At 48.6% G+C, this 20,802-nt stretch overlaps 1 protein-coding gene and 1 pseudogene across 23 annotated transcripts in view; both read right to left on the minus strand.

Moving 5' to 3' along the window:
• DYSF (dysferlin) overlaps window positions 1-20,802 on the minus strand; it is a 225,932-nt gene that overhangs the window by 200,480 nt on the left and 4,650 nt on the right. For 9 of the 23 annotated variants that reach the window (XM_018055073.1, XM_018055069.1, XM_018055071.1 and 6 more), the window contains exon 1: window positions 12,003-12,240. The exons of 9 other annotated variants lie outside the window; for them this stretch is intronic. In XM_018055073.1, the coding sequence (XP_017910562.1) occupies window positions 12,003-12,093 (91 nt within the window). In that variant the 5' untranslated portion in view covers window positions 12,094-12,240. Of the gene's footprint in view, window positions 1-12,002; window positions 12,242-20,802 lie in introns of those variants that run through there. 5 more of the 23 variants (XM_018055065.1, XM_018055057.1, XM_018055053.1 and 2 more) reach the window with 1 other exon arrangement.
• Window positions 17,194-17,604, minus strand: LOC102168912 (annotated as a pseudogene).

Genomic DNA, 20,802 nt, shown 5'->3' on the forward strand with positions numbered 1-20,802 from the left:
CAATGGCACCCCACTCCAGTACTCTTGCCTGGAAAATCGCATGGATGGAGGATCCTGGTGGGCTGCAGTCCATGGGGTTGATGACTGAGCGTCTTCACTTTCACTTTTCACTTTCATGCATTGGAGAAGGAAATGGCAACCCACCCCAGTGTTCTTGCTTGGAGAATCCCAGGGATGGGAGAGCCTGGTAGGCTGCCATCTATGGGGTCGCAGCAGCAGCAGCAGCAGCAGCAAGGAGCTTAAGTATAACTAAGGTAACTTAGTTAAGTTACCTTAGATAGGTATCTATCGACTTTTTACTGTATTTGAGGTTAAAACTGAGGCACTTTAAAATATTTATTTGGTAATTAATTTTACATTAACAAAAATAACCGCAGTACATGTTCACATAAGTGAAATATTTTTATGAAAAATAACTGTAACTTCCAAAACAAAGGAAAAAGGAAAGTGACACTGTTTACTTTTTGCAAAACTCTTTAATGCCTAGCTGGATTACCATATCTTTGTCTACATTCAGTCCATTGAGATGTCTTGTTTTAGTTGACATCTATGAAGAAAATCCAACCGGACATATAGATGGAAAAGGAGTTGCATTTTAATAAGTTTTCAGATAATTGTGGATATTCTTCTCTCCTACGACACCAAAACTTGACAAGTAGTATTTCTTAAACTTAAAGGTTAGCTGCAGAGTGAAATTTGAAAGAAGAGTGATAAACATTTCGTCCTGTTACATTAGAATCTATTGCCCTATCTTGCATTTTGAATAACTCCTTTACCCATGCAGGACTCTGTAACATCTTGCATTGGTCATTTGGGAAGTAATCTCATCAGAAAAGTCAGTAAATACTGGGAAACGCAAGACGGAAGTGTTCTAAAATTCCAATTTTTGTTTGAACGCTCAACTTTTATGATGGGCAACAAATGATAAATGTCAGTTTAAAGCAGCAGGCTCGCTCACTCATTTTCAAGAAAATATCTATCAAATGCCCAAGTCTGAATAATCATAGCTTGTCAGTCTTTCTTTCATGTAAAAACAATATTCCATTTTTTCAATTTTAAAACAAAAGGTGACTTCAACATGCCACTTGAGCAGTCACACAAGTGCTTTTTCTTGCAGCAATCATTTCCCCAGGTGCAGCAGAAGTGCTCTAGGCATACTTTCCAGCTCAACACAGAAAATATTACAAAAACAGGTACTCCAGGATCAAGATTAATAAAATCAATGATTGCACAGCTTTATCAGGGACATTTTTCAATATAGCTTTTCTTTTTCAAACTGTGAGGACTGGCTTTTTTTTTCCCCTTCAAATTACATGTTGTTGTTCCGTCACTTAGTCATGTCCGACACTTTGAGACCCCATGGTCTGCAGTACACCAGGCTTCCCTGTCTGTTACCAACTCCTGGAGCTTGCTCAAATCCATGTGAGTCAGTGATGCCATCCAACCATCTCACCCTCTGTCGTCCCCTTCTCCTCCTGCCTTCAATCTTTCCCAGCATCAGGGTCTTTCCAGAGGAGTCAGTTCTTTATATCTGATGGCCAAAGTATTGGAGTTTCAGCTTCAGCATCAGTCCTTCCAACAAATATTCAGGATCAATTTCCTTTAGGATTGACTGGTTTGATCTCCTTGCAGTCCAAGAGACTCTCAAGAGTCTTCTCCAACACCACAGTTCAAAAGCATCAATTCTTCGACGTTCAGCCTTCTTTACGGTTCAACTCTCACATCCATACATGATTACTGGAAAAACCATAGGTTTGCCTAGACGGACCTTTGGTGAAAAATACAACTAGTACAACTTTTGTGCCAAAGCCCTATTAGTATTAAGGCACCATCAGTTTCATTTTCCATTGCTGTTGCACCAGTGGTACAATTATCAACACAGTGAAAAGTGCAAACAGCATCTTAGTATTATTGTGGAAATGTGTTTAACCTTGCTGACCTGCTCAAAGTTCTGGGGATTCCCCCATGGGTCCATGTACCACAGTTGAAGAACCTCTCAGGAAATTCACTGAACATCTGTTTCCTCACCTGTAAGGTTGCCGTGCCCTTCTCCAGGGGGATCTTCCTGACCCAGGGATCGAATCCACATCTCTTACATCTCCTGCATTGGCAGGCAGGTTCCTTGCCACTAGCACCACCCACTTAGCACAAGGTCATAATAATATCTCTTTACAGGGTTGTCATGAAAATTAAACAAGATAGGATGAGTGAGGCGCCTGGCACACAGCACGCTCATTAAGTGTGGGTTCGCTCCCCCTCCCTTCCTCTCTGAGCCTCAGTCTGCTGCAGCTAGTGAACGCCTACTGATCCTTCAATGCCCAGCTCAGCTGTTTCTGCTCCGATATGCCTCCCTGGGCTCCCCCAGACAGAGATGGTTGCAATCTGTGACAACATATATCAAACAGCAGGACAATGCTGCACTTCTGTGTCTCTCTCCCAACTAGAGTGCGAGCTTCAGAGGGCAGACACCGTGCCTTCCTCATGCTAGGATCCCTAGAATACAGCAAGTGAGAATTGCTCGGTTGTGCCTGATTCTTTGCAACCCCATGGACTATACAGTCTGTGGAATTCTCCAGGCCAGGATACTGGAGTGGGTAGCCATTCCGTTCTCCAGGGATCTTCACAACCCAGGAATCGAACCCAGATCTCCCGCACTGCAGTCAGATTATTATAGCAAGGTGCCCAGTAATTGAGTGTGAAATGAATGTGTCCTTTTGTTTCCCAAGTTGGGTGCAAGTTCACATCCTCACTAGAGGGCAGAGCCACGCTTCTCAGGGAACGTCAGAGACTACATTCACAGTCTGGCTGTATGTCAACAGACAGAGGGGCTGAACGGAGGCACATGGAGGGGAGATGTCCTTAGGGGGCCCAGTGATCTTATGAAAGGTATCCCAGGCCCGCTCTGACTGAATCGCTCTGAATCCCCTTGTGGGCCATGTTGGTGTGGCTCCAGCTGGGGTTAAACACATGGCTTTGGAGTCATTCAAACAGCAGGCACTACTAAGTGACCTAAAGTAAAACTTGTCACCTCTCAAAGCCTTAGCTCCTTGGCAGTAAAATTATAATAAAAAAGAATCTCTACTTCACTGGTTTTGAGGGGATATGAGATGCTATCTAAGTGTTCACTTCCCCTCCCTTATCAACTTTCCATGGCCTACAGGAGTAACATGGAAAATTCCATCTGCAGCCTCTCTTGAATTGTCCGCTTGGAAACATAACCTGGTGCTTCTGGCTAGTAGCAAATAAGCAGTGTCCATGTGCCAAGCCCTGTGCAAAATGTTTTTTAGACATTTTCTACTTTCTACCTTCCCTGCAGATGAGAACAAAGGCCCTCATATGATTATACTAAGTCCCAGTGAGAAGGGCTGACTCTGGGACCGCCTGGATGATGTGAAGGGAGGGGCCACCGACTGGCTCTACAGCCCCAAAGAAGAGAGAGAAAGAAATGAAACTTTAACCCAGCACGATCACATGACTTACAGTCACCTAGGAAAAGGAAAGCAGGCTGCTAATTAGGAAATAGTTTCTTCCTCATCATGGATTTAGACCTTCCCTGTCCTTGATCATCAGTTTTGGCCTTGAGAGATTTATGTGTATAAATAAACAGGCTCAATAGTTAAAGATAGATGAGCGCTCACAGCTCCTGCCAGGGGTGTGGAGAGGGGATTGCAGAATTGGGGCCAGGCGGGCATCTGTGAGAATCATGCTGGAACCCTGGGGTGTCCCTCCAGACTGAATGACTCAGCGAAGAGGAGTGAGCCTGCCATGGAGGACTCTTCTGTGCCCCATGGAAATTCTTCACTGGTTTTCCCCTGCCTACCCACCCCACCTCAACCCTACCTTCCTACGAGAGTCACCCATGGCTGTAGGGTAATGTTTTTCAAACTGCTCACTGGGACCCATTAGCAGCCCATGACATCAACTGAGTGAGTTGACCAATATGCCTTTTTAATGACAGGCTAGACTAGAGAAGAAAATGTCAGAGCACATCTTTCATGTGAAAGTGCTATTACTCAAAACTTTCGGTTATATTTTCACATCTGTACTTATGTGTGTACTCTATCTTGATGTAAAATACATTTCTTGTTGTAGATAACAGTCCCAAAGTTTGAAAATGATCACTTAGAGGAAGATTGTCAGAGGAGAACTGGAGGACAAAGAAATCTTGGCCCTTGAATGTTGAGAGGCAAGGTATGTAACAGAAAAAGAAATTGTACATTGTCCTAGCCCCCTACTGGAGCCAATTCTGATTAAGACCATGGGCTGTGGGAGGGGATATGGGAAGGAGGCTTAGAGACACGGAGCAAAGTGAAGGTAAGAGGACAGCCCACCCTGCCCAGCCAGCGCCTGGGGCCACCCGGCTGAGCAGTCTCCACAGGGGAGAGGAGCCTCACACATCTGACACCAGAGCAGCAGACACAGCCATGGCCTCTCACGAGGAACCACATTCCACCTGGTGAGGTCTACCTGTCAGCAGCCATTTGCTGTCCCTGCTGCCGTCTGGGCCTCACAGCTCATTCACCTTTTCAAGCCCATCTTGTGGGAACAGGGCTTCCTGGATGGCTCAGTTGGTAAAGAATTTGCCTGCAATGCAGAAGATGAGGGTTTGATCTCTGGGTCTGGAAGATCCCCTGAAGGAGGAAATGGCTACCCACTCCAGCATTCTTGCCTGTGAAATCCCATGGATAGAGGAGCCTGGTGGGCTATAGTGCATAGGGCCACAAAGAGTCAGACATGCTCAAGCTACTGAACACAGAGCACTTGTGGGGACAAGCCCCTTTCAATGGTCTAGGACACTTGTGAACCGCCCCCACTGCCAAGGCCTGGACACACAAGGATGGGGGTTACTATGTGGAAGGGAGCACCCCAATCTCTGGCAGAACAAGCGGGCAGTCTCCCCGTAGCAGTGATGGGACAGACTCTCTCCCCCTACACAATGATGAGGTTGAGGTACATTTCTGAAGCAGACAAAATGCTCGTATTTGTAACTCATTCAGTGGAATCTTCAGAGCTGGTGGGATCACAGAGAAGATAAATGCCAAAGCAAGGGTCTTCACTGAGGGTGCACATCACAGTCTGTAACCTGCTCCCATGTTTCTAACATCTGTCCAAAGAGGGCTTACACAAAGGCTGAGGAATACTGGTCCATTTCCCATAGCATTTCAAAGGCACCAAGGCCCAGATGTCCATTGACAGATGAACAGATAAATAGAATGTGAGCTGTACACACAATGGAATATTGCTCAGCCTTAAAAAGGAAGGAAGTTCTGACACAGGCTGCCACATGGATGAACCCTGGAGACATCATGCTAAGTGAAATACCATCTCCAGGTGGGAGATGGTGAGGACACAGCAGCAGGCCTGGGGTCTACTGACCAGCAACTAGGTGGGGAAGGGGGCTGGAGCAAGAGGAGAGCCCATCTCGGATTCTGACATGGATGCACTCAGGGTGGCTGGAGGGGCCGTTCACCTAGAGACGGAGCAGATGGAAGAGGAGATGGGGTGTCTGGGACTCACAGAGAGGGAGAGACGGGCTGTTTCTGCCCGCGAGTCAGGTAGCAGATCCACTACGGCGATGCAGGGCACCTTTAGATCTTGCAGGCAGCCTCAATGCAGCCTCTCATTTACTCCACAAATATATTCTTAAATACTGGGGGGAAGCAGGGCCTGCTCCGGGCGTTGCACTGCTGCTAGGAGACCTTCTTTGGTTGCAGCAAGTCAGGGCTACTCTTTGCTGCAGCGCCTGGGCTTGTCAGTGCAGTCATTCCTCTTGTTGGAGAGCACAGGCTCTAGGCACTCGGGCTCGCTAGCTGTGGCGCACAAGCTTGGTTGCTCCGTGGCATGTGGGATCTTCCTGGACCAGGGATCAAACCCTTGTCTCCTTTATTAACAGGCAGATTCTTGTCTACTATACCACCAGGGAAATCCAGTCCACAAATATTTATTGAGGACTTGCTCTGTCCTGGGCACTCTCTTGACAAACTCATTAGAATACCCATTAGATAAGCAAAGTGGTAAGAATTCAAAGTTAGCAGCAGAAATCAAAACATGATGGAAATTGAATGGAGAAAGGGTAGTGTTGGCTTCTGCTGAAAGAAGGTCTGCTTTACTTCTCAGCACAGATACCCCCGAACAAAAAGGGTCAGCAGACTCAGATAACTCTGATACTGGCCCGCCACCTGTTCCCTAACTCAAGCCTGCAAATCCTGAGACTGGGCAGCAGTCACTCCCCGCCTTCCCTACGAGAGCCCTACTCTTCTCATCTCAAGAACTCCCATCCCAATCTCCACCTTTCTAAATCTTAACTGAAAATATACTTTCCAGAAAACAAGTAGCCAGGAAAGAGTGGTGGCAAGTGGATACATGGGCTATGATGGAACGCTGTCTGAGAAGAGACGTCTTTAAACTCAAAAGGCCAAATAGAACTTTGAAAGATCGTTCTATTTGAAACTATCAAAGATATTTGAAGATATTTGAAATACCAATGACAAAAATCTTAATGTCCTTAATATGTAAAGAATACTCACAACTAATTAAGAAAAGGACAAACATCTTTTCCCTCCCAAACTGGGCAAATTAAAAAGCAGTGGGGACTTCCCTAGTAGTCCAGTGGTTAGTAATCCACCTGTCAATGCAGGGGACAAGGAGTTAATCCCTGGTCCAGGAAAATCCTACATGCTGCAGAGTAACTAAGTCTGCATGCCACAACTACTGAGGCCAAGCTCTAGTGACCACGAGCCGCAACTATCCAAGCCCGTGCATCACTGAGCCTATACCCCTGCAATAAAAGAAGCCACTGCAGGGAGAAGCCTACGCATGGCAACTAGAGTAGCTCCTGCTCGCCTTAACTAGAGGAAGTCCACGCACAGCAAGAAGACCCAGCACGGTCAAACATAAATAAAGTAATTAAATGTTTTTAATTAAAAAAGAAATTCATTAAGAAATAAATACAAACATGCAATAATATTGAAACATCACAAATACTACTTGAACCTAAGAAACTGTTAAAAATTTGCATGATTACACTTTGTGTTAGCAGAATTATAAGAAAATAAGCCCCTAAACTCAGCTAATGGGAAGATAAAGCTGATACAGATCATGAGGAGAGCAATCTGGGAAACACAGCAAAGTCTTAAATATGTCTATCACCTCTGACACAGCAACACCACTTCCAGTACTTACCTAAAGGAAATTATTAAATATCTGGGCAAAGGTTTAGCTGCCAGGATTCTTCTTGCAGAGACACTATAACTTAAGCATTGGATATAAATATTAAAAATTGATACAACCTAAACATTCCTCAATAGGGGGTTGATTAACTGAATTATGGTGCACCCATATAATAAAATAAAAATGAAAAGTGTGTCGAATATTTACTGACATACAAAAATCTGCCTGGCTTATTACTGAGTGAAAATGTAAATAAGCAAACATTTGAAAAAGATATCTGAATAAAATTATTTTAAACAAAAGAAAGAAAAAGATATCTGGATAGGATTACCTCTAGAGAGGAAGGCAAGGGGTCTGGGGACTTCTGGTGGGCAGTTGGGACAAGCAAGGTTCAATTCCTTGACCTGGGCAATATACATGAGTATCCTCTTCATAATTTATCCATTAAAGTGGGGTCCCTCAACCTTGACCCTCGGTAATTCCTTGTTGTGGGTACTGTGGGGCCAGCTTGAGCACTCTGGGATGTTGAGCAGCATCCCTGGCCTCCCCTCATAGTAGATCCCAACTGCACCTCCTCTCTCACTCAGTGGTGACAACCCAACATGTCTGCAGACACTGCCAAATGCCCCTGAGGAACAAACCGCCCCCAGCTGAGAACCACTGCATCAAAGTGTACATGTGTATTTTATGCACTTTCTTAGGTGTTAAATTTCACACTAACATTGCTTTTTTAAAGAAGGGGGAAAAAGAATCTTGGCGGAAATATGTCAAATTGTTAACAAGTTAGTTTGAAGCATCAGAATGGGGGGGCTACTTTTTATTGTTACCTCATGAAAGTGAAAATGCTAGTCACTTAGTCGTGCCCGACTCTTTGTGACCCCATGGACTGTAGCCCAATAGGCTCCTCTGTCAATGGGATTCTCCAGGTAAAAATAATGGAGTGGGTTGCCATTCCCTTCTCCAAGGGGTCTTCCCGACCCAGGGATTGAACATGGGTCTTCTGCATTCCAGGCAGATTCTTTACTGTCTGAGCAACCACGGAAGCCCCATTCCTTTCTGTAATATATCCTTTTTTTTTTTTTAAACACTGACTACATACTGCTGCTACTGCTGCTAAGTCGCTTCAGTCGTGTCCGACTCTGTGCCCCATAGACAGACGCCCACCAGGCTCCTCTGTCCCTGGGATTCTCCAGGCAAGAACACTGGAGTGGATACTAAGTTTATCTAAAGAAAATGAGCTACTGTCAATGCTTTAAAGTTAGTTTTATTATTCAAAAGTCCAGATTCAGAGAGGTCCAGTGGCCCTATACAGGTAAGTAATGTGGGTCCACCTACAGATGGTTCTATAAGATTCCCCAGAAGATAGAAGTGAGGGGAGGGAGAAGAGAGAGGGAGTAACTGGTAAGACAGAGGGAGGAAGAGAGGACCTGATGGGAGGAGGCAGAAGGAAGGGGAAGACATGATTACGGTTCTGGTTGGGGAGCCTAGGGGAAGCAGGGTAGAAAGTTACCAAGTGGGGGCACAGGAGAGCCGACCCTCAAGGAAATAAGATGTCTGAGCTCTAAGGGAACAGGGATCTGGTTTTGTTCTTGGATGTATCCCCAGACCCCCAAGCATCACCTAACATGCAGTAGATGCCCAATAAAGTATTTGTTCAGTAACAAAATGAGTGAATGAAAGGATATAAATCATGACTGTAGAGGGTGGAAAATAGAGAGGGCAGAAGAGAGATACAGATCATTAAATGCTGTAGGAAGTGAAGCTGTTCATTCTCAAAGCTGGTCAGTGAACTATCTCTACCACAGCTCAGGGACTCGTAGTAGTTAGTCATGCTAACTAATTAATTAATACAAGAACAAAGGGATGGTAAGCACTCATTAAAAACCTCTATCCTAAAGCCCCAAGAGAGGGAACCCAAAAAAGTACCCTCAGAGTCCAACTTCCCAGAGCTCATAGTCTATTTTGGGAAGCAGGTCCTGAAATTACATCCGAGCCTGAAATGCCAGGAACAACTGTGAGACAAGTGGGCCTGACCAGGCGCCTGTACCTCGGACTCCGGATGGGAGCCCAGCACACGGTGTGGCGGCCTCTCTGCAAGCAGACCAGTCCCCTCTGTGCTGTGACGGGCTCCAACAAGGGTTCTCACCCCACAATTACGCTTCCTGAACATTTGGAGATTTTTCAGAAGTACCTATAGCTGGGCCCCTCCTCCCAGAAACTCAACTTCAAGGCAGGAAGAACAAGGAGTCTGGCTGTGGTCTTTTAAAAAGCTCCTCCATGCAATTTTGATGTGCAGCCAGGGCTAAGTACCCCAGGCTAGAGGATCTGTAAATTCTGGGTCTGATTTCAACAGCCTCTTTCCCTAAGTATCCGCTCAGCCCCAAACTCCAGCATGAATATCCCGATAGGGTGGGGGGAGTCACATTAATTTCACCTTTCATCACATCTCACATCAATTTCTCTCGAGATGTGGTTCCAAAATTACCTGCCTCAGGTGTGGAAGTGCTAATTCTTAGGTCACTTCCATCTGCTGCATCAGAACTGCTACGGAGGAGACCCAGGAATCTGTCTGTCAAGCACACTCTCCAGAAGACTCTAAGGCACAGTAAAACATAAGGACCACTCCCCCTGTTGAGACCCCCAGGCACGTCTGGAAGATGGTGAGAGACTGGGCCAGAAGGGGCACACACTAGAGAACACACCCTGTTTGCCAGCACTGGGAATCCTGGTGAAGTCGCTACCCTCAAGGAGCCGTGAGATCTTAACTATGGAGCAAAGTACTGAGCACCGGTCAGCTGGGGTGTGTGCACCAGAGTGCACACAAGGTGTGCAGACAGAGGGCAACAAGGTGCTGTGCATCCAGAGAGGAGAGGCTAAGGACAGTCAAGGGACTCCTGGGTGCCTTCCCGGAGAAGGCGGCACTGTAGCTGGGCTTTGAAAGGTGAATAGACTTTGAACACTTGGAGATGGTACATCCCACTATATTTCAGTTTTGCTAGGAGCTTATCAGTGGGAATAAATGTGTGTGTTAGTCGCTCAGTCGTGTCCGACTCCTTGCAACCCCATGGACTGTAGCCTGGCAGGCTTCTCTGTCCATGGAATTCTCCAGGCAAGAATACTGGAGTGGATTGCCATTCCCTCCTCCAGAGGAACTTCCTAACCCAGGGATGGAACCCTGGTCTCCTGCATCGCAGGCAGATTCTTTACCATTTTTCTTTACTGAATAAATAGTAAGGCGTTATAAAGGGTGGGGAACGCAGAGCTGGGGAGAGGACAACAGGTGCACGTGCTCAGTTGGGCAGGTTCAACTGCAAAGAGGGACCTCAATAGATTTGGACTCAAGGGCACTGCCCACTCAAGTGCTCCCTGCCATGATTGGGACACAGCATTTAATTAACTTCCCCAGGTTTCCATTTCCTTGCCTGCAGAACAGGGAGATTAGAAGCTACCACACAACTTTTGGACAACCAGGGAAAGAGAGTGGCGAAAAGATGCAGAAGAGATCGAAAGCATCTAGGAGACTCAAGGCTGATAAAGGCCCCTGGGCTCAGGGTCCTTGGGAAGTCTTTCCCAGCCAGTTGGCCCTATAATTTCATACAAGAATGGCTTAGTCGGAATCTGAGCCTAAGGGACAGCTAGGGACCTCGTCTTGACACTGCATTTCATAGTAGGCACTCAGGAATACCACCAATTAATGGAAGTAAAAAGGTTTTCTAAACTGTTTCAACTCACACTTTTCAAAAAAGGGATAAAATGTAAACCGCCCCATAACAAAGAATAAAAGCTACAGTCAGCTCTCATTTTGCCAAACTGTGTCTTTCATCTATGGTTATCAATATATTTTGGGGGGTGCTGGGGGAGCAGATGGATATCGTGGGTCAGAACTAAAGAGCCGCCATGGTGTCCCCACCTTTTCCAAGCCTCCTGAAAACACCAACCATTTATCCCTCTACATTTGACCACCTTTTGTGCAGCGCAAATTTTTAATTCCATAAAACCACAGGATATTTGCACTTCCACAAAGCCGCAGGATATGGTAAGAGGAAAACCCTCTCCCCTTTCCTTAATTATCTTTCTTTGCAGAACTGGGGTCCTGACTCACAGCCATTGTTCCTTCTCTTAATTTTGACAGGTCCTTCCTCTTCCCTTTCCCCTCCCGAGACACCTCCTCCCACGGGAATGTCCGCCTTTAAGTGAGGGTTAAGGGTGTCTGGTGAGAAGGGGGCGGGCATGAGTCCTTTGGGGTGTTCTCCCCAAACGTAGACGCTCTCTTGACTACCCACAGACAGACATTTAGGCTCTTGGCATTTTAAAAGACTTTCTAAAACACTAGAAATTCTTTGTATCAAGGCCATATCCGCCCTATTCTATCCCCTTTCCTCCCAACTGAGACGAATTCAAGGCGGCCAGTGTTGAAGATGGACGAATGAATGAATGAAACCAAGACACAGCTCTCACGGTCTCCACGCCCAGTTTCTAAGCAGTGCTATTCTCTCTCTCTGCATTCATCCCCCAACCCACCCTCATCACTGCCTGCTAAGGGCTCGCACGGTATTACCCCTGAGTATCGGTCTTAGAAGTGCAACTATCTACATATCACGGCGCTTTCAGTTTCCAAAATTTCTGAGCACCATGGCATTTTTCTTGCTCGACTGCATCCTCCTCGCCCCCTCTGAAGAAGACAGGACCGAGATTCCCCTGAGATTTCTGTCCTCGCTGACAGGGGAGGAAACCTTGGCCTGGTTAGTGCGGTAGCTGGGGTGGCCGACCCAGCGGTGCGCGCGCTGGCGGGTGGCGCGGGCGAGCGGGCGCGGCGGCCACGGGGCTCTCACCTCGGAAAGTCAGGCTGGCGACCGGGTCGCTGCGCCGGTCCTTCTTCAGACTGGGGAGGTTGCTGGCCCTCACCAGCTGGCAGCTCAGCATGGTTCGGCCGGCCCCCGCCGAGCAAGCGCCCGGCTCCGCAGCAGCCGCGCCAAAGAGGAGCGAGCTGTCGCCTCCGCTGCGCCTCCGCGGACAAGTCCCGACGCCTGGGAGAGGCCGCGGAGAGGACACCGGACACCCGCTGGGTGGACCCTCCCCTCCGGCCCCGATGTGGAGCCGCCCTGGGGGGCGGGACCGGCCGGAGCTCAGACGGGCGCTGGCGGGGGCGCTGGTCCCCTCCGCCGGTCCCCGCCCCCGCCAGGAATGGAAGCGCCGCTGACGCCGGGCGCACCGCTCGGCTGAGCAGCAGGGAGGCGACAGTCAGAACCATCCCGGCTCCCGGCGCGGCCAGCGCGCCTGGGCCCCAAGCGCACCAGGGCCGACCTCTTGTCCGCGGCTCTCCTGCCGCTGCGCGCGGGGTGGCACGCCAAGGAACTGGGTGTGAAGGCGCGAGGTGGGGGAAAGCCGGCTGCAGGGACCAGAGTGTGTCCGCGGAAAACTGCACGCGCTGGGAGCGCTAACGGAGGAGAGGGCCGAACGCCCGGGGGCCTGACTTCTGGCCCCCGCGCCGCTCGCCTTGGCCCACCCTCGGTGCTCCCGGAGACCCGAGAGACTCCGACGCTCGAACTCTCGGGAAGGGGGCCTCTGAGCCTTCTCAGATCAGTGATCTGGGGTCACTCATCTCCGGAGGCGGAGGTCTGTGTCCTGTTCACTTGGAGCTGCTCTTCAACATCCCGACAGCAATCTCTAGGTCCCCTGCCCTCGCCGCGGGGGGAACTGCTTTTAGTGTGAGCCTCCAGCGGTGACAGCCTTTAGCACGCGTTCCCCTGTTAAGTCTGGTTCCTTTCCAGCTGACGACCACAGGTGGCGGGCTTCCCACCTCTAGAGCTGCACCGAGCGCCCGACAGGCCCTGCCCTTCCTCCCACCTCCCAAGTGCTCACTAGCTTCCTCACTCGGCCTCCGTTCCGTGACCAGTTATCACCATTCTGCTGCACAAGACCCCAACTCTCTTCCCCTTGTCTTGTTTTGAGTTCAGTTCAGTTCAGTCGCTCAGTCGTGTCCGACTCTTTGTGACCCCATGAATCGCAGCACACCAGGCCTCCCTGTCCATCACCATCTCCCGGAGTTCACTCAGACTCACGTCCATCCAGTCCCTGATGCCATCCAGCCATCTCATCCTCGGTTGTCCCCTTCTCCTCCTGCCCCCAATCTCTCCCAGTATCAGAGTCTTTCCCAATGAGTCAACTCTTCTCATGAGGTGGCCAAAGTACTGGAGCTTCAGCTTCAGCATCAGTCCTTCCAAAGAAATCCCAGGGTTGATCTCCTTTAGAATGGACTGATTGGATCTCCTTGCAGTCCAAGGGACCTTCAAGAGTCTTCTCCAACACCACAGTTCAAATGCATCAATTATTTGGCACTCAGCCTTCTTCACAGTCCAACTCTCACATCCATACATGACCACAGGAAAAACCATAGCCTTGACTAGACGGACCTTAGTCGGCAAAGTAATGTCTTTGCTTTTGAATATACTATCTAGGTTGGTCATAACTTTTCTTCCAAGGAGTAAGCGTCTTTTAATTTCATGGCTACAGTCACCATCTGCAGTGATTTTGGAGCCCAAAACAATAAAGTCTGACACTGTTTCTACTGTTTCCCATCTATTTCCCATGAAGTGATGGGATCAGATGCCATGATCTTCGTTTTCTGAATGTTGAGCTTTAAGCCAAATTTTTCACTCTCCTCTTTCACTTTCATCAAGAGGCTTTTTAGTTCCTCTTCACTTTCTTCCGTAAGGGTGGTGTCATTTGCATATCTGAGGTTATTGATATTTCTCCCAGCAATCTTGATTCCAGTTTGTGTTTCTTCCAGTCCAGCGTTTCTCATGATGTACTCTGAATATAAGTTAAATAAGCAGGGTGACAATATACAGCCTTGATGTACTCCTTTTCCTATTTGGAACCAGTCTGTTGTTCCATGTCCAGTTCTAACTGTTGCTTCCTGACCTGCATACAGATTTCTCAAGAGGCAGGTCAGGTGGTCTGGTATTCCCATCTCTTTCAGAATTTTCCACAGTTTATAGTGATCCACACAGTCAAAGACTTTGGCATAGTCAATAAAGCAGAAATAGATGTTTTTCTGGAACTCTCTTGCTTTTTCCATGACCCAGTGGATGTTGGCAATTTGATCTCTGGTTCCTCTGCCCTTTCTAAAACCAGCTTGAACATCAGGGAGTTCACGGTTCACGTATTGCTGAAGTCTGGCTTGGAGAATTTTGAGCATTACTTTACTAGCATGTGAGATGAGTGCAATTGTGAGGTAGTTTGAGCATTCTTTTGCATTGCCTTTCTTTGGAATTGGAATGAAAACTGACCTTTTCCAGTCCTGTGGCCACTGCTGAGTTTTCCAAACTTGCTGGCATATTGAGTGCAGCACTTTCACAGCATCATCTTTCAGGATCTGAAACGGCTCAACTGGAATTCCATCACCTCCACTAGCTTGTTTTGAGGCTCCAGCATTTTCAAGTGACTGCCACCTGGTAAAATCCAACTTCACCTCCTCCACCCCGTCCCTTAAGCGCTAACTGGTGTTGGAGAATAACACAGCTACCCTGCCAGCCTCACCTGCTATGTCTCTCCCCAGACTCAGGGGGATCCTGACTGCCAATAAGCAGTGACCCTACATGGCTGCAGTCTCTTCAATCACACTCTCTCCTAGACAACCATTTCATACTTTTCGCTCCCCAAATTTACAGCACCCCATCACCACCCTCACTCTCAGGGTGCTTGCTGTATGCAAAGGAGAGAACGTCCCCAGGCTCCCAGTCTCCTAAACCCCACCAGCTTCTGTGCCCAAACCTTTTGCTCTCCTGCTGTTAATAAATGAATCATTTGTACTCCAAAGCCCGGCTGGGAGCTTGGGCACTAGATCCTACTCTCCTCACCCACTCAATGACAAGTCTAAGGCTGTCCTCTCCCCAGTCTTAAAGGCCATGCCTCCTCAGGTTGGCTTCTGCCTTCTTCCTCCTGATTCTTCCACTCTCCCTGAATGACCCCACTCACTCTCATAAGGCAATGGCCATTTACTTCCTCTCCAACATCCAAAGTTCCTCTCTCTCAACAGAACCCAACCATTTGGGTACTACTTCCAGCCTTAGCTCCAGATCCTGACCTAACTAAGCCCATCACCTGGCAATAGCTATTGGTTCAGTGATGGGTATATATGTCCCAAGTTGTTCTCCCGGAGGGATAATTTGTTCTTCGTGACTGGACAAGCCCAGCTCCCTCTCCCACTTTGTGAGAATAAGGAAGCATGTAGATCCAGTTGTCAGCCAGCTCTAAGATGTAGCAGACACCAAGGACAGCAGACCAGAGAAAAATAAAATGGAGTCTGCCTGTGTCCAGGATGACTGGAGCTGTCCACTGTATGTGCCCAGAGCCCACTGGGTCTCTGGATCATACTGGGGCCTGATACTAATGGGGCTTCCTCCCCAGAGGACTTGTATTGGGAATGAAGATCACTTTAAGACTGTTTATTATTAAAGTCATTTTGAGATAGGATTTCACTTACAGCCTAAATCGTCCTTGCTGACTTCGGTACTGTCTATGTGCCCACAGCATCCACGTGCCTCCACATAGGAGCCAGGTGATCTTAAATATAATCAGTCACACACACACTCTTTGTAAAATCCCTCCAAGACCTCCCGTGCTCTTGGAATAAAGCCCAACTCCCTTTCCCCTGCATACAAGGTAAGACCACTCAGCCCCTCACTCTCTGAGCTCCAGTGACTTCTCAGTTTCTTGAATATTTTGAGCTCCCTCCAAACTCAGAGCTCTCCTGCCTTCCCCCTTCTTTTAAAGGGCCACCCCCACTCATCCTTCAGGCCTCATTGCTTCCATGAGAAGCCTCTGACCTCCTGATCTAGGTTGGGTCTTCTGGCAAACCACTGCACAACAGCACTTTTCCTTCTTAGCTCTCATCCCAATTGTAAGTAACACCTATTTGTTTAATTGCTGGTTTGATGTCTAGCTAGATGGTGAAGTCGGTCGCTGTGGGGAGAGACCAAGTTTGTCTCAGGCAGCCAGATGTTCCCAGTGAAAGCAAGGGCCGGCCTGGGGTTCGTGTGGTGGACACTGTACTTGGCTGTGTCCCTTCCACCCTAGGATATGGTTAGGCAGGCAGGTCTCAAAGAGGATACTACTGCCCTCTATGGGAATTTTGGATATGATGACTAGGGATATTTTTTACCATCACAGTGATTCCTGGCTTTGCTGTTTTCCCCAGCACACTACACCCTGCCCCCCAGACCTGCTCTAATGGGTCAGAGGCAGCATAGGAAATCTGTGGAACTTTTACAAACACTTGGCTTATGTCCGAGGAACAGTGTCTTCACACACTTGCTCTGTACACCAGAAAAACAGCTGCTGGTGGCATGGGCCCTGGACACTTCCTGAGGCTTCTTTTCCCATGCCAACTTCCAACTTCACTTCTCCCTGATTGGATGGTTGACTGATCCCTTGGAGACGTCATCCTGGAGCCAAAACCTCAAGGGGGCTTCCTCCCAAGGGGACTTGCATCAGGAATGCAGCTCTTGTGGACAGTGTGCTGAGATCTCCACTTGTCCCCCTCAAAGTCGTTCTCCCCTCCTTCCACAGAAATGTTCCAAGGACTCCAACCTGGACACATGGTCACCTACATAGATAGACTACATTTCCCAGAATTCCCTCATAGCTAGATGTGGCCAGGAATCCAAGTGACGACCTACACGATAGCAAAGTGTTATTCTCTCAGTTGTGTTCCACTCTTTGCAAGCCCATGGACTGGGTTACTCTTTGCAAAGCCATGGACTGGGTTACTCTTTGCAAACCCTGCCAGATTCCTCTGTCCATGCAATTCTCTAGGCAAGAATACTGGAGTGGGTTGCTATTCCCTTCTCCATGTATCTTCCTGACCCAGGGATCTTACTGAGTCTTGTGCATTGCAAGTGGATTTTTTTTTTTTTTAAAGAGAAACATTGTGTTTAACGGTAGAAGTTAGCACACTGCAGCACTGAGCATGGCCTGGAGTCAAAGCAGCAGGGGCGGGTAGGTGACCTCCATGGAGCCTCACACGGTGAAGAGGATGAGGAGGGTGACCATCAAACAGAAAAGCCCCATAGCCTCAGACAGGACAAAGCCCAGAGTGGCGCTGGAGAAGAGCTGCGGCCTCAGAGGTGGGTTCCTTGCATAGCCAAGGATCAAGCTGCCAAACACTGTTCCAATGCCGGCCCCTGGACCAGTCATACCAACTGTGGCAGCCCCAGTGCCAGCACACTTGGCCGCTGCGTCAATGTGCCAGGAGACGACACTGGTCTGGAATTTCTGTCAAGCCACCTGGAGTGAGACACTGCTGTAGGAAGGCTGTTCAGATGGGCTCTTTGGCCTCCTCAGGAAGGAGGCAGACATAGGCCTGATCAGACCCGTGGTACAAGAGCACATCAGAGCGGGAGGAATGAGCAGTACTCCGGTGGTCCACATTTTTCTCAGTCTATTCCCACTGTCCTGCTGCCCCTGCTCAGACCACAGCACTCGCCTAGCTGAAGATGACTGACTCACATCCCGGCTTTAGCTTTAAGCACAGGCAGATTCTTTACCCTGCGTTGCAGGCAGATTCTTTACCCTCTGAGCCACCAGGGAAGCCTCAGTGAACAGGAAGGCTAATGCTGTCCTGCCCAGGCTGCAGTGGAAACATATCCCAAATCATCATATCCAAAATACCCGCTGGGAGCAGTACTATCCTCTTTGAGAACCACTGGTTTAGCCTCATCATGGTATGGAAAGGACACTGGAGAGCCAAGCACAATGTCCACCACACCAACCATGTTGTCAAAGTGACCACAAGGTATAGCAGAGAAGCAGGACAGAAGGATGCGGAGGCCTGGCAGCCCAGTGGGTCAGAACGTTACCAGTCAGGGCTGCCTACGCAGCAACCATTATGAGAGTGACCATCATGCATGCCCGCACCCCCCCCCCCCCATCAGTTAAGGTTTGCTAACCAACGGCCAAATGTGCATCCTACCTAAGGGCCCAGGTAAGAGCAGCTCCTCAGCACCCTAGACAACTCCAGCCCCACTGCAAAGGCGACAGGGCCGGCTTAGGAGTCCCCATTGGGGAGCAAGTGGGTAAAGGTGTTCTTGACCTACAGTGGCTTGAAGCAGGGTTTCGGTTCTCAGTCAGAGACTGAAGTCAGGCTACAGTAATTAATGAGAGCTCTGAGTCCTGCCCGCTAGACCACTGGCCACTGAAACGACCTTGGCCCATATGGCTTTGTGGAAAATGAATTTCTACAAAGAAACAAAGTAGGGAAACAGTGTTTACAAGGAGGGAAAAGAGTACATGTGGACAGACACACAAGCAGGCTGAGAGAGCCGCACCCTCACGGTAGTTTAAATTGCTTTTATGGGGCATTTCTTCTGGGTTTCCTGTAGCCAGTCATCTTGCTTTGCCTTGTTCTGATCCGTACTTGGTTTATCTCAGGGTCCTCCCACGTGTGTGTGCATCTCTTAAGCCAAGATGGGTTCTAGCCAAGAGGCCTATGGGTAGGTTGACATCACTTACTATGGGGTGGAGGCCCCTCCCTTTTTGACCTCCAAGGAGCTTTTCTGCACATGTGTAACTGGGAAGGTGTCCTTGATTTTAAGAATGAGGAATATGTGGTCTTTGATCTCTTATCTAGTCAGGCTTTGCTTCTCCTCCCTCCTGCTGTTTTGGGGTATCTGTCCACAGCAGACAAAATCTAGCTGTTCAGCCTGGGGCCTATCTCCTGCCTGAAGGGGACTGGTTTTGAAGCTGAGTTTGCATAGCAAGCCCAGTTTTTAGTTAATATTTCATGTAAATCACAGAGCTAACAGAGGTAAGAGGGGAGGGGACTAAAGCTCACCCCTGCAGTCCCAATGGTGTAGTCACAGATAGGTGCTGCCTGATCATCTCAAGTGAGGAGGCTGGCTGCCTGTTCCCTGAAGAGACACAGACCAAGTCTCCAGGATTAAACATAGCACCATCAGATGCTGCCACTGGTGTCTCCTGGGACACACCCAGCACAGAGACCTATTGTCTTTGATCAACACAACGTTTTATGACAAAATTGTACTTTAAACATTATGAGATCTAGATTTATAGCATCCTTTGAAAAATCAGAACACCTGGCACACGAGCCCTAATTTTCTGCCTAACGCTGATTACCTGGCACCTCTGGCTGGAAGTGAGCATCTCAGCTCGCCCTACACCACCACTCACCCAGATAAGCATATGCTCCTCCCTCTGGCCTTAGTTATACCACCTGCCATGCTCCCCTGGGGATGTGGGCTTATGACCCTCTTCTGTCCCCTATTTGGGGTCCTTCCTACCTGCCAGTCAAGAGGAGTTACTTCAAGGAGAGCCCCTTCTTGTTCTTGGTCCACTGGTCTCCTCTAGCTCAGTTCTCTTAATGTCTGGGCCTTGTGTTTCCCCAAGGCCTCACATAGGGTATCCAGGAAGCAAATAAACCTTGCCCTCTGCTTCCAATAACACCAGCCTTGAAGTGAACACTCTGCATGTGAGCTTCCAGGATTCCTCAGGGCACATGTGTCCAAGTCCAAAGACTCACAGGAATACGAACAGTCTCATGCATCCTTCTGCCCCACCTCCACATTCATTGAAGAAACTGTGTCCCGTGGATATCCCGATACAACCAGCTGGGATTAGAGGGGCACCCACACATGTCTGCCAGGGGTGTCGGGCAGCAATGATTCTGGTTATGGCCATGATCACATGGCTGACTGCCCGGGAAGAATAGCCCATTGCAGGAACAACTAGACGGCCCTGGGCGTCCATCGCAGCCCTCGCTTTTCTAGCCATGTGTCCCAAGGCATGAGGTCTGACCTTTCAGAGTCTATTTCCACTTCTGTAAAATCAAGAGAATGTTACTTCACAGAGCTCTTGGGATGATTAAAGCAAACACCAGGGCTTCCAGCCCAGAGCCTGCCTGGCTCACAGGAGATGCATAATGTCAGCCCAATGAACCAATCTGGGGAGAGATCAGTATGCAGGAAGAAAAGAAAGAGAGAGATTTGGGCCTGGAGAGGGAGACTGAGAAGGTTTGTGGGCCCAGGGAGTCACAGGAGGGATGCTCGTTCCAAGAAAGATCCAGTCCGATGGGGAAGGCCAGCCAGCCTGATGGCCAGAGCCAGCCATTAGGCAAGCAGACAAATGCCTTGGCCTCAGAAAGGACTGCCCTGGGGAGGGCTCCCAGAGGAGACAGGGCCAGAGTCCCCTGGGGCTGAAGGGATGGCCACTCACCACTCAGCACAGTGTGCCCAGTTGGATTGGACAGTAAATGAACCAAAAGAGCTGGTGATAGGACTGACCAGGCCAAAAAGATAGTGAAATGTGTGCAATGATTTCTTGGTACACGTACAATACATGTTAACCATAATAATAATTAGAATGTTGTTAGTCACTCAGTCGTGTCCAACTCTTTGTGACCCCATGGACTATAGCCCACCAGGCTCCTCTGTCCATGGGATTTCCCAGGCAAGAATACTGGAGTGGGTTGCCACTTCCTTCTCTAGGGGATCTTCCCGATCCAGGAATAGAACCTGGGTCTCCTGCATTTTAGGCAGATTCTTTACTGTCTGAGCTAAATATATATATAATCATATATTATAATAGTGAAATAGTTAATGTGTATTTATGTGC

Source organism: Capra hircus, chromosome 11 (genome assembly GCF_001704415.2).
Source record: "Capra hircus breed San Clemente chromosome 11, ASM170441v1, whole genome shotgun sequence".
Lineage (NCBI taxonomy): Eukaryota > Metazoa > Chordata > Mammalia > Artiodactyla > Bovidae > Capra > Capra hircus.